We start from the raw sequence: 14,583 nt of genomic DNA on the forward strand, positions 1-14,583 counted from the left end.
GTGAAGCATTTATTTGGGCTGCAATCTGAGGTGCAGTTAACTCTAATGAACGTATCCTCTGCAGCAGAGGTAACTCTGGGTCTTACTTTCCTGTGGCGGTCCTCATGAGAGCCAGTTCCATCATATCGCTTGATGGTTTTTGCGACTGCACTTGAAGAAACTTTCAATTTTCCGGATTGACTGACCTTCATGTCTTAAAGTAATGATGGACTGTCGTTTATCTTTGCTTATTTGAGCTGTTCTTGCCATAATATGGACTTGGTATTTTACCAAATAGGGCTATCTTCTGTATACCACCCCTATCTTGTCACAACGCAACTGATTGGCTCAAACGCATTAAGTAGGAAAGAAATTCCACAAATTAACTTTTAACAAGGCATACCTGTTAATTGAAATGCATTCCAGGTGACTACCTCATGAAGCTGGTTGAGAGAATGCCAAGTGTGCAAAGCTGTCATCAATGCAAAGGGTGGCTACTTTGAAATATCTCAAAAATAAAATATATTTTGATTTGTTTAACACGTTTTTGGTTACTACATGATTCCATGTGTTATTTAATAGTTTTGATGTCTTCACTATTATTCTGCATTGTATAAAATAGTAAAAATAAAGAAAAACCCTTGAATGAGTAGGTGTGTCCAAACTTTTGACTGGTAGTGTTTATATAATAAAAATAGGGTCTCCGTTTTTGTTGTAACGCATTTGATTTTCAGCATAACTGAGGCCTACCCTCCACAACATTTAATGACTTTGGAACATCTAGAACTTCGGTTGATCATTGACCTTATCCATGGTCCTCGACTTACTGCATAGGTTAACAACACTTAGATGACCACTCACACTTCTTTATATTACACTCATGCTTGTGTCATTTTAGCATATGACTATACTGACATCCGCAGTTCATCTATTGAAAGATTTGATGTGAGGTCATACTCTTTAAAGTGGCCATGGGTTTTGCACTTTAAAGGCTTTCCCTCTACTTCCATCCAGATGTTAGCCAGCTACTAATTTGAAGTAGACTCCAAAAGAGCCACTACCCCTAGCTGTTCAGTGACCATCCCAGTGTTGGAGCCACTATGACTCATTCACCACGATGATCGGACAAGACATGAATGAAATAATGCCCCCCAGGCTGAAAATGTCCAAAGAAAACCATGACCTAAGCCCAAATATTGCTTCAAATCTTCAACATCTCCAACTCAAGAGAATTTAGTAAAGCAGTGTTTTAAACCTAAGCCTGGAGCAGCGTCAGCAAAATAAAACGTGAGAGGTGAAATTACTTCTGGAAACTCTCAATTATGGATCCTAAGGGACGTGCATGGAGAGGGGATTTTGGAGCTAAATTTTTTCACCCAAAATGTTTAGTTTGTGATTGCTGGGAGGGGTGCAGTCCAAAGGAAGTGTGCTTCACAAATTACCCCTGATCAGATGAGGCTGCCGATAATAGCAATGTTTACCTAAAATGGCATGACATCTTCATGCAGTTAAGTATAATAGCCCCAACAGCCAAGGATGTGAGGAGTTTAAAAGAGGCGTAAAAACACTAATCAAACACGACAACCACATTAAAGGATATAGGCTACTATATAAGCATGTCTATCAGAAGTAGAAAGGTCCCCTAACAGAATACAAATGATGAAGCCTAAAACTTTACAAGTGCAATTCAGAAACGTGACATTACACAATTCAGAAAGTGGAGAAGGTCAATGGCTAAACCACAAAACATGGTAGGGATTACACGGGGGGCAGAACTTATCCTTCATCAGACTGTCGGCCTACTGTAAACCAGAATATCAGAACTACTGCCACATAGGCAAATTAATTGCGACCCCCCGATGGGTAGGAAACAACCATTGGCCACATACCAGCATCTTCTTTTCCAAAGGAAACTTCTGTCCTTCAAAAATCACAATAGTCAGGTTCCACTATCATCAGCCTTTCAAGTGCCAACTGATCAGTTGAGGTTAAGGCCCCGGTGAATTGTATCCAGTTTCATTGTAAACATACCACAGAGCCAAACAAGAGCTTCAACAACTTAAAATGGCTGAGCTGAGAAGATATGGATGAAAAGTCAATGGAGGTGCAGCTTTTCTTGTTTGTGTGATCTGCTGAGGACGTGGTTGGGCGATGTTCTGGCCCCAGGCAGTGAAAGTGATAGCTTTACTCCTTCAGTAGACCTCAACTTCACAACGCAGTCAGGATATGTAGAGCACCAATGGCATAAATAATATAACATACACAGTGAAGCCATGCAACTCCTCAAAAAGGTAGGCCATTTCCACTATAATGTACCTACCATTATAGAATCTCCCTCAGATACTAACTTTTAGGCCTCTATAGAAATTAAAATAAGGGCCTTGTGAGACATGAGCCGTTCAGTGTGCCCATCGAGTCCTCCCTTTAGTTTAGTCTGAAGTGCACAAATATTGTGTACAAAGAAAGAAAAGTGTCACCAAATTTGTATTTAATTTAGTCCTTTTTTCGTTGGGTGGGGGGGTTACAGGTACAATATTTCAATTAATATCAATTCAAATATTTTCAATACATTATTTCACATATTGCACCTGTGGGCTGCCACTCCGAAGAAGAAAAAATAAGACCTTTTTTTTTTTAAACACAAAAAGGTACATACAGTGAGGGAAAAAAGTATTTGATCCCCTGCTGATTTTATACGTTAGCCCACTGACAAATAAATTATCAGTCTATAATTTTAATGGTAGGTTTATTTGAACAGTGAGAGATAGAATAACAACAACAAAATCCAGAAAAATACATGCCAAAAATGTTATAAATTGATTTGCATTTTAATGAGGGAAATAAGTATTTGACCCCCCCAGGTGTCTTTTATACAGGTAACGAGCTGAGATTAGGAGCACACTCTTAAAGGGAGTGCTCCTAATCTCAGCTTGTTACCTGTATAAAATACACCTGTCCACAGAAGCAATCAATCAATCAGATTCCAAACTCTCCACCATGGTCAAGACCAAAGACCTCTCCAAGGATGTCAGGGACAAGATTGTAGACCTACACAAGGCTGGAATGGGCTACAAGACCATCGCCAAGCAGCTTGGTGAGAAGGTGACAACAGTTGGTGCGATTATATGCAAATGGCAGAAACACAAAAGAACTGTCAATCTCCCTCGGCCTGGGGCTCCATGCAAGATCTCATCTCGTGGAGTTGCAATGATCATGAGAATGGTGAGGAATCAGCCCAGAACTACATGGGAGGATCTTGTCAATGATCTCAAGGCAGCTGTGATCATAATCACCAAGAAAACAATTGGTAACACACTACGCCGTGAAGGACTGAAATCCTGCAGCGCCCGCAAGGTCCCCCTGCTCAAGAAAGCACATATACAGGCCTGTCTGAAGTTTGCCAATGAACATCTGAATGATTCAGAGGTGAACTGGGTGAAAGTGTTGTGGTCAGATGAGACCAAAATGGAGCTCTTTGGCATCAACTCAACTCGCCGTGTTTGGAGGAGGAGGAATGCTGCCTATGACCCCAAGAACAACATCCCCACCGTCAAACATGGAGGTGGAAACATTATGCTTTGGGGTGTTTTTCTGCTAAGGGGACAGGACAACTTCACCGCATCAAAGGGACGAGTACCGTCAAATCTTGGGTGAGAACCTCCTTCCCTCAGCCAGGCATTGAAAATGACCCAAAACAACAAAGGAGTGGCTCAAGAAGAGGCACATTAAGGTCCTGGAGTGGCCTAGCCAGTCTCCAGACCTTAATCCCATAGAAAATCTGTGGTGGGAGCTGAAGGTTCGAGTTGCCAAACGTCAGCCTCGAAACCTTAATGACTTGGAGAAGATCTGCAAAGAGGAGTGGGACAAAATCCTTCCTGAGAGGTGGCCAACTACAAGAAACGTCTGACCTCTGTGATTGCCAACAAGGGTTTTGCCACCAAGTACTAAGTCATGTTTTGCAGAGGGGTCAAATACTTATTTCCCTCATTAAAATGCAAATCAATTTATAACATTTTTGACATGCGTTTTTCTGGATTTTTTGTTTGTTATTCTGTCTCTCACTGTTCAAATAAACCTACCATTAAAATGATTGACTGATCATGTCTTTGTCGATGGGCAAACATACAAAATCAGCAGGGGATCAAATACTTTTTTCCCTCAATGTAACTACAAAGTATTGATAATATTTTATCAGATTTTAAAGTTTAAGTAATAATAAATTCAGTATACAGTCGTGGTCAAAAGTTTTGAGAATGACACAAGTATTGGCCTTCACAAAGTTTGCTGCTTCAGTGTTTTTAGATATTTTTGTCAGATGTTACTATGGTATACTGAAGTATGATTACAAGCATTCCATAAGTGTCAAAGGCTTTTATTACATTAAGTTTATGCAAAGAGTCAATATTAGCAGTGTTGACCCTTCTTTTTCAAGACCTCTGCAATCCGCCCTGGCATGCTGTCAATTAACTTCTGGGCCACATCCTGACTGATGGCAGCCCATTCTTGCATAATCAATGCTTGGAGTTCGTCCGAATTTGTGGGTTTTTGTTTGTCCACCCACCTCTTGAGGATCGACCACAAGTTCTCAATGGGATTAAGGTCTGGGGAGTTTCCTGGCCATGGACCCAAAATGTCGATGTTTTGTTCCCCGAGCCACTTAGTTATCACTTTTGCCTTATGGCAAGGTGCTCCATCATGCTGGAAAAGGCATTGTTCGTCACCAAACTGTTCTTGGATGGTTGGGAGAAGTTGCTCTCGGAGGATGTGTTCTTAGGCAAAATTGTGAGTGAGCCCACTCCCTTGGCTGAGAAGCAACCCCATACATGAATGGTCTCAGGATGCTTTACTGTTGGCATGACACAGGACTGATGGTAGCGCTCACCTTGTCTTCTCTGGACAAGCTTTTTTCCGGATGCCCCAAACAATCGGAAAGGGGATTCATCAGAGAAAATGACTTTACCCCAGTCCTCAGCAGTCCAATCCCTGTACCTTTTACAGAATATCAGTCTGTCCCTGATGTTTGTCCTGGAGAGAAGTGGCTTCCCCGCTGCCTTTCTTGACACCAGGCCATCCTCCAAAAATCTTCGCCTCACTGTGCGTACAGATGCACTCACACCTGCCTGCTGCCATTCCTGAGCAAGCTCTGCACTGGTGGTGCCCCGATCCCGCAACAGTCAACTTTAGGAGATGGTCCTGGCGCTTGCTGGACTTTCTTGGGCGCCCTGAAACCTTCTTCACAACAATTGAACCTCTCTCCTTGAAGTTCTTGATGATCCGATAAATGGTTGATTTAGGTGCAATCTTACTAGCAACATTATCCTTGCCTGTGAAACCCTTTTTGTGCAAAGCAATGATGACGGCACGTGTTTCCTTGCATGTAACCATGGTTAACAGAGGAAGAACAATGATTTCAAGCACCACCCTCCTTTTAAAGCTTCCAGTCTGTTATTCTAACTCAATCAGCATGACAGAGTGATCTCTAGCCTTGTCCTCGTCAACACTCTCACCTGTGTTTACGAGAGAATCACTGACATGATGTCAGCTGGTTCTTTTGTGGCAGGGCTGAAATGCAATGGAAATGTTTTTGTTGGGATTAAGTTAATTTTCATGGCAAAGAGGGACTTTGCAATTAATTGCAATTCATCTGATCACTCTTCATAACATTCTGGAGTATATGCAAATTGACATCATAAAAACTGAGGCAGCAGACTGTGAAAATGTATATTTGTGTCATTCTCAAAACTTTTGACCACGACTGTATACAGGAAAATAAAACAAAAATGAAGTGGGCCTCCACCCCCAACCTCCCATCCCATCCCATTCCCCCAACCCCACCCAGCCAATAGGACTCACTGTGCAATAATAGTGTTTAAAAAAAACAAAAATTATGACTATCTCATCTCTGTACCCCACACATAAAATTATCTGTAAGGTCCCTCAATTGATTAGTGAATTCTAAACACAGATTCAACCACAAAGACCAGGGAGGTTTTCCAATGCCTCACAAAGAAGGGCACTTATTCATAGATGGTAAAAATAATTAAAAAAGACTATGAATATCCATTTGAGCATGGTGTAGTTATTAAATACACTTTGGATGGTGTATCAATACACCCAGTCATTACAAATATACAGGCGTCCTTCCTAACGCAGTTGGCGGAGAGGAAGGAAACCGCTCAGGGATTTCACCATGAGGCCAATGGTGACTTTATTTAAAACAGTTACAGAGTTGAATGGCTGTGATGGGAGAACACTGAGAATGGATCAACAACATTGTAGTTACTTCACAATACTAACCTAAATGACAGAGTGAAAAGAAGGAAGCTTGTACAGAATAAAACTATTCCAAAACATGCATCCTGTTTGCAACAAGGCCCTAAAGTAAAACTGCCAAAAATGTGGCAAAGAAATTAACTTTATGTGCTGAATACAAAGCGTTTGGGGCAAATCGAACACAACATATCACTGAGTACCACTCTTCATATTTTCAACCATGGTGGTGGCTGCATCATGTTATGGGTATGCTCGTCATCGACAAGGACTAGGGTGTTTTTCATTATTTAAAAAAATGTATTTTTTTATTTAACCTTTATTTAACCAGGTAAGCCAGTTGAGAACAAGTTCTCATTTACAACTGCGACCTGGCCAAGATAAAGCAAAGCAGTGCGATAAAAACAACAAACACAGAGATACATATGGAATAAACAAAACATACAGTCAATAACACAATAGAAAATCTATATACAGTTTGTGCAAATGTAGTAAGTTATGGAGGTAAGGCAATAAATAGGTCATAGTGCAAAATAATTACAATTTAGTATTAACACTGGAGTGATAGATGTGCAGAAGGTGATGTGCAAATAGAGATACTGGGGTGCAAATGAGCAAAATAAATAACAATGTAAATAACAATATGGGGATGAGGTAGTTGGGTGGGCTAATTACAGATGGGCTGTGTACAGGTGCAGTGATCGGTAAGCTGCTCTGACAACTGATGCTTAAAGATAGTGAGGGAGATAAGTGTCTCCAGCTTCAGAGATTTTTGCAGTTCGATCCAGTCATTTGCATCAGAGAACTGGAAGGAATGGCGGCCAAAGGAGGTGTTGGCTTTGGGGATGACCAGTGAGATATACCTGCTGGTGGGTGTTGCTATGGTGACCAATGAGCTAAGATAAGGCGGGGATTTGCCTAGAAGAGATTTATAGATGACCTGGAGCCAGTGGGTTTGGTGACTAATATGTAGTGAGGGCCAGCCAACGAGAGCGTACAGGTCACAATGGTGGGTAGTATATGGGGCTTTGGTGACAAAACGGATGGCACTGTGATACACTACATCCAATTTGCTGAGTAGAGTGTTGGAAGCTATTTTGTAAATGACATCGCCGAAGTCAAGGATCGGTAGGATAGTCAGTTTTACGAGGGCATGTTTAGCAGCATGAGTGAAGGAGGCTTTGTTGCGAAATAGGAAGCCGATTCTAGATTTAACTTTGGATTGGAGATGCTTAATGTGAGTATGGAAGGAGAGTTTACAGTCTAACCAGACACCTAGGTATTTGTAGATGTCCACATATTCTAAGTCAAACCCGCCGAGAGTATTGATTCTAGTCGGGCGGGCGGGTGCAAGCAGCATTCGATTGAAGAGCATGCATTTAGTTTTACTAGCGTTTAAGAGCAGTTGGAGGCCACGGAAGGAGTGTTGTATGGCATTGAAGCTCGTTTGGAGGTTTGTTAACACAGTGTCCAATGAAGGGCCAGATGTATACAAAATTATGTCGTCTGCGTAGAGGTGGATCTGAGAGTCACCAGCAGCAAGAGCGACATCATTGATATACACAGAGAATAGAGTCGGCCCGAGATTTGAACCCTGTGGCACCCCCATAAAGACTGCCAAAGGTCCAGACAACAGGCCCTCCGATTTGACACATTGAACTCTGAGAAGTAGTTGGTGAACCAGGCGAGGCAGTCATTTGAGAAACCAAGGCTATTTAGTCTGCCAATAAGAATGTGGTGATTGACAGAGTCAAAAGCCTTGGCCAGGTCGATAAAGACGGCTGCACAGTACTGTCTTTTATTGATCACGGTTATAATATCGTTTAGGACCTTGAGCGCGGCTGAGGTGCACCAATGACCAGCTAGGAAACCAGATTGCATAGTGGAGAAGGTACAGTGGGATTCGAAATGGTTGGTGATCTGTTTGTTAACTTGGCTTTCAAATACTTTCGAAAGGCAGGGCAGGATGGATATAGGTCTGTAACAGTTTGTATCTAGAGTGTCACCCCATTTGAAGAGGGGGATGACCGCGGCAGCTTTCCAATCTCTGGAGATCTCAGACGATACGAAAGAGAGGTTGAACAGTCTAGTAATAGGGGTTGCGACAAATTCGGCGGCTCATTTTTTAAAGAAATGGGCCAGATTGTCTAGCCCAGCTGATTTGTAGGGGTCCAGATTTTGCAGCTCATTCAGGACATCAACTAACTGAATTTGGGTGAAGGAGAAGCGGGGGGGGGGGGGGGGGGGGGCAAGTTGCAGCGGAGAGTGCAGAGCTGGTGGCCGGGGTAGGGGTAGCCAGGTGGAAAGCATGGCCAGCAATGGCAAAATGCTTATTGAAATTCTCGATTATCGTAGCTTTATCGGTGGTGACAGTGTTTCCTAGCCTCAGTGCAGTGGGTAGCTGGGAGAAGGTGCTCTTATTCTCCATGGACTTCAGTGTCCCAAAACTTTTTGGAGTTAGTGCTACAGGATGCAAATTTATGTTTGAAAAGCTAGCCTTTGCTTTCCTAACTGATTATCTATTTGGTTCCTGACTTCCCTGAAAAGTTGCATATCGCGGGGGCTGTTCGATGCTAATGCAGTACGCCAGAGGATGTTTTTGTGCTGGTCAAGGGCAGTCATATCCGGGGTGAACCAGGGGCTATATCTTTTCTTAGTTCTGCATTTTTTGAATGGGGCATGCTTATTTAAGATGGAGAGGAAAGCACTTTTGAAGAACATCCAGGCAACCTCTACTGACGGAATGAGGTCAATATCCATCCAGGATACCCAGGCCAGGTCAATTAGAAAGGCCTGCTCGCTGAAGTGTTTTAGGGAGCGTTTGACAGTGATGAGGGGTGGTCGTTTGACCGCGGACCCATTACGGATGCAGGCAATGAGGCAGTTATCGCTGAGATCCTGGTTGAAGACAGCGGAGGTGTATTTAGAGGATAAATTAGTCAGGATGATATCTATGAGGGTGCCCATGTTTATGTATTTAGGGTTGTACCTGGTAGGTTACTTGATAATTTGTGTGAGATTGAGGGCATCTAGTTTAGATTGTAGGACGGCCGGGGTGTTAAGCATATCCCAGTTTAGGTCACCAAGCAGTACGAACTCTGAGGATAGATGGGGGGCAAGCAATTCACATATGGTGTCCAGGGCACAACTAGGGGCTGAGGGGGGTCTGTAGCAAGCGGCAGCAGTGAGAGACTTATTGCTGGAAAGGTGGGTTTTTAGAAGTAGAAGCTCAAACTGTTTGGGCACAGACCTGGATAGTATGATAGAGCACTGCAGGCTACCCCCTTTGGCAGTTCTATCTAGACGGTTGTTTTTCGGGATGGAAATGTCTGAATTTTTGGTGGCCTTCCTAAGCAGGATTCAGACACTGCTAGAACATCAGGGTTGGCAGGGTGTGCTAACGCAGTGAATAACTCAAACTTGGTGAGAAGGCTTCTGATGTTGACATGCAAGAATCCAAGGCTTTTACGGTTACAGAAGTCAACAAATGATAGCGCCTGGGGAGTAGGAGTGATACTGGGGGCTACAGGGGCTAACCTCTACATCACCAGAGGAACAGAGGAGGAATAGAATAAGGATATGGCTAAAGGCTTTAAGAACTGGTCTTCTAGTGCGTTGGGTACAGAGAATAAAAGGGGCAGATTTCCGGGCGTTGTAGAATAGATTCAGGGCATTATGTACAGACAAGGATATGGAAGGATATGAGTACAGTGGAAGTACACCTAAGCATTGGGTAACGATGAAAGAGGTAGCATCACTGGAGGTACCGATTGAGCCGGTCTCCGCGTGTATGGGGGGTGGGACAAAGGAGCTCTCTGAGGCTGGTTGAGCGGGACTGGAGGTTCTACAGCGAAATAGTACAAAAAGAACTAGCCCAAACAGTAATAGGCTAGGCATATTGAAATGGGAGAGAGGCATAACGCAATCACAGGTGTTATTCGAGAGTGCTAAGACAACAACTGGTAATGGCGACGAAAGTTTGGGTTGAGGCTAAACAGATAAACAGGATAGGGTACCGTGTAAAGGAACAGTCCAGCAGGCATCAGCTGTGTAGCTGAGTGAACATAAGGTCCAGTGAACAGCAATAGATACGTTCGGGAGCAGTTTGTAGGCTGCTACAGCACAGGCGAGCAGGAGGCACGGCTGTTGATTGCGCATGCTAGCGGGCCGGGGCTAGCAGATGGATCTTCGTGGTCGTCGCAACAGGAAACCTGTTGAAACCACATCAGACGATTACGTCGGCAGACCAGTCATGATGGATCGGCGGGGCTCCGTGTCGACACTAGGAGGTCCCGTCCGGTTGACAGAGAGGTAGATAGCCGGGAGATGGGCCTGGCTCGAGGCTAGCTCAAGGCTAACTGGTGCATCGGGACAGTGGTGAATTAGCCAACAACAGCCATTCGGTTGCAGCTAGCTAGTTGCGATGATCCGGTGTTAAGGTCCAGTGATTCAGTGATTCCGGCAGAAAATCCGATATGCTCTGGGTCGATAGCACGCTGTGCAGACCGATAATTGTCCAGAGCTGGCTGGTAGGTAGGTAGTGCAGGCCACGGACAGTGGTGAAGACCGCTAACGGAGGCTAATAGCAAGTAGCTAGTAGTCAGCCGTAGGTTCTTGATAAAAATAAATAAATAATAGAATCCGTTCCACATTGGGTGAGGCGGGTTGCAGGAAAGTATATTTGGTTAAAGGATGGGAAGTGAGATAGAGAAATATATACAAAAAAAATACAAAAAACTAAAAATCTGGCTATTTACACAAGGACACAACACAATACATGACCACACTGCTACGCCATCTTGGAAGGATAAAAAGAAACGTAATAGAGCTAAGCACACGCAAAAACCTAAAGGAAAACCTGGTTCAGTCTGCTTTCCAACAGACACTGGGAGACAAATTCACCTTACAGCAAGACAATAACCTAAAACACAAGGTCAAATATACACTGGAGTTGCTTACCAAGACGACATTGAATGTTCTTGAGTGGCCTAGTTACATTTGTTACTTAAATTGGCTTGAAAATCTATGGCAAAACTTCAAAATGGCTGTCTAGCAATGATCAACAACCAACTTGACAGAGCTTGAATAATTTTTTAAAGAATAATGTGCAAATATTGTACAGTCCAGGTTTGCAAGGCTCTTAAGAGACTTACCCAGAAAGACTCACAGCTATAATCACTGCCAAAGGTGATTCTAACGTGTTTTGACTCAGGGGTGTGAATACTTATGTAAATGAGACATTTCTGTATTTCATTTTCAATAAATTTGCTAAAACCTCTAAAAAATATGTTTTCACTTTGTCATTATTGGGTATTATTGTGTGTAGTAATGGGAGATAAAAAATATATATTTCATCCATTTTGAAATTAGGCTGTAACACAACGAAATGTGGAATAAGTCAAGGGGTATGAATACTTTTTGAAGGCACTGTATTTGTCAAATGGCAGTCGAGCATCAATCATCATGTCACCAGAATAAGACCCTCGATATCTATTTGAAAGGAGCATCAAGCTCATCCCCGTGCACTTTCACCACCCTGTGAAGTTCATCATAACTTATTTCATCTGTAGTCTAATAAACTGCATGGTTTCCCGAGTTGTAGTGGGAGGACCACACACCATATCATCGAGTGACTCCAAGTTTACTTCGATATTATGGTTATTATGTCAATATTTGTGCATAAAGGCGTTTCCACAACCATTTCTCACGTAAATCATTTTACAGACACAAAAAGATCCCATCTTCTCGAACGAACAAATGATCTGTCAGCATTTATAAAATTGTACCGAAACTTCCTGTTTCCATCACAGCTGTCGTGTTTTTAAAAAAAAATTATACAGTATGACTTTACTCGCATAAAAACTGCGGAAGGAAACGTGGTTAGTGAAATGACCAACATTTCTGTATGCTGCTTACAATTATTAATGCTGTTCTGTTAACTTGTATTAATACAGAAAGGTCTAAATGTTCTGTATATTTCATCGTGTTGTTTCTAAAGGATAGGCGGAGAGAGGACTGAAGTTCAACCTTGAAAACGATTGTGTCAGAAAAGGGTTTGGGCCTCTGAGGTCCAATAGTGGGTCTTCGGTGAATGGGGTTCAGTTGTTTGTTGGAATTCTACGTTTGTGCGGTGAGCGAATTCTGATGGTTTGCCCTTGCCCATTATCCTGGACAAGAAACTCCACAATGGAATCCAGCTCTCTTTCCATTAATTTCTTTAGCTTTCAACATCCTATTCATCTTTCATTATCTGTACAGTTCCAAAAGCCAACGTCTCATGTTGCAACAAATTGTCGTCTCACAATCTTTATTTTCCAAAAAGCTGTCATTCATCCTGGGCGACTCTCAACTTTCTCACGTGATTATGTTCACTGATCTTTGCACTATATAATCACTCATTAACCGAGGCTCTTCGTTCTGTAAAGGTACACAGAATCTACGTTTTCAGTGAGCCTAAGCACCTGCGTGCCCTGTAAAATAACCTGGAACCATAACTGACACTAAGATGTTGATTGTTAAACACTACTCACAAAAATAAATATCTAGAAGTTGACTAATTTTTTATGGCAACCATTACAAAACAAGGAGTAAATTAGTAACATTATTATGACAGGTCACATTGTTTTTGAGAGAGATATTGTAGTGTGTGTGTGTGTGTGTACATTTATTTGAATGGTAGAACATTGCATAGCAAAGGATCAACAGCAGAATTGGAATAACATCTTGAAGCAAGTGACATACTATAAATCTGAGTTTGTCATACATCAATTATTTCACCCCAACAATTTTATAAATAAAACAATTATATTTAAATATTGTTGCTTTTCACATACGTTTTTTCTCAGTGGAATGTGAGGATATTTAAATATCTTACTCTCAGACAACCAATTGCTAGTGCAATCTAGTGCTGCTATGGCACATCTGTAAATAGGCAGTGAAAAGTATCACTTTTGCCTCTATAGTTTACACAAAAAGTCCTTCTACTGGATTAGAGTTGGAGCATTTCAGACCTTGAATTCTCTGGTCTTGGAATTGGGATATTCGTTTGAATAATGATAAAATATAAATAGCCTACATAAGAAGCATAATCATTATTAATTAATCATTTATAAACCAATAAAACGTTTTACTGTCATAAAGAAATCATGCTTTACAGTAAACACGCACTTGAATTTAATAAATCTAGATATTGCAAGTTTGAAGATGAGGAAATCTCACAAATCAATATAACACCTTGCTACAAATTACAAACTGTTATGTCTGCAACTGACAGAATGCAACCAACAAGATAAAAAGTATTAATGATAATCAAACATCCATGCACTGAGAGCCAATCTTATAAACCTTACCTATTTTGTGTATCGCTCACTTCTATTGAAGTTCGGGTAGCACCATTATCGGGACTGAGATGGTCGTTGCTGTTTTTTAAATAAGTTTTCAACAATTCCTGAGCGGCTGTAGACAAACTATTACTTGTTTTATCTGAGAGAGGGTGATCAGTTAGTGAGTTGCTCTGCTGAATGTGGTGAGTTTGCTGTAATAAAGTAGCCTGGACAGCACCAGGCGAGGAAATAGACAAGAAGTGCAGCTGCGCTGATATCGGAGCCGTCCCAGTCTCGGGAGAAAGGAGCTGCGACTCAGGTTTATCCAGATCCACACTTCGGACTTTCCGTAGCTTTTTACGTCTCCATTGCGAGTTTTCCCCGGTACTACTCTTCGCCTTTCCGGGACAGCTTGGAAGACCAGGAGTGCTTGAGTTTCCCTGAGGACCACTTCCAACGTTTGTGCCGTTATTCGATTCATATATTCCTGACGACGAGGTCCGGCTCCCCGCCGTCGCCATTTTCTGTCCCAGAGTTTATCACTTATTAGGGTCTATGGAAGAGGGGAAGGAGGGAATTGGGGGAGGTTCGGGAGGGAGGAGCGAGAGAACAGTGACGTTTAGCCTACATACCGTAAAAGGCGCATACATTGGCGTATTTTGCGTAACTTTACGCAATGTCCGAATCTCATCTAAAATGTTACATTAACGTTCAAAGAAGGTTGACAATTAATGATAAGTGACTCCTGTTTAAGGCTGTCAGCATGTCATACCACTTCAAAAGGCTTAAAACAATGACTGAGAATAATGTTGTAGATTTATTTTAAAACTGCAAAGAAAGTTAAACAATAAATAAGCACAAACCATTGGCAACTGAAAACACACCCAGGGCACCCTCAGGTTTAAAGACATTGGGGCATTCGAGCCACTGAGGTATAATAACAACTGGAGACTGCATCCAAGATGTCCCACCATTGTCTCCTGAGTGGCGCAGTGGTCTAAGGCACTGCATC

The 14,583-nt window shown here is 42.2% G+C and overlaps 1 protein-coding gene across 3 annotated transcripts in view; it reads right to left on the reverse strand.

Moving 5' to 3' along the window:
- Positions 1-14,098, reverse strand: part of LOC311100102 (mitogen-activated protein kinase kinase kinase 1-like) — a 116,664-nt gene extending 102,566 nt beyond the window's left edge. For all 3 annotated transcript variants that reach the window (XM_084140848.1, XM_084140847.1, XM_084140846.1), the window contains exon 1: positions 13,599-14,098. In XM_084140848.1, coding sequence (XP_083996974.1) covers positions 13,599-14,092 — 494 coding nt within the window. In that variant the 5' untranslated portion in view covers positions 14,093-14,098. The remainder of the gene's footprint in view (positions 1-13,598) is intronic.
- Between the last annotated feature and the right edge of the window lie 485 nt (positions 14,099-14,583).

This window comes from Coregonus lavaretus (assembly GCF_964263955.1).
Source record: "Coregonus lavaretus genome assembly, chromosome: 24".
Taxonomy (NCBI): Eukaryota; Metazoa; Chordata; class Actinopteri; order Salmoniformes; family Salmonidae; genus Coregonus; species Coregonus lavaretus.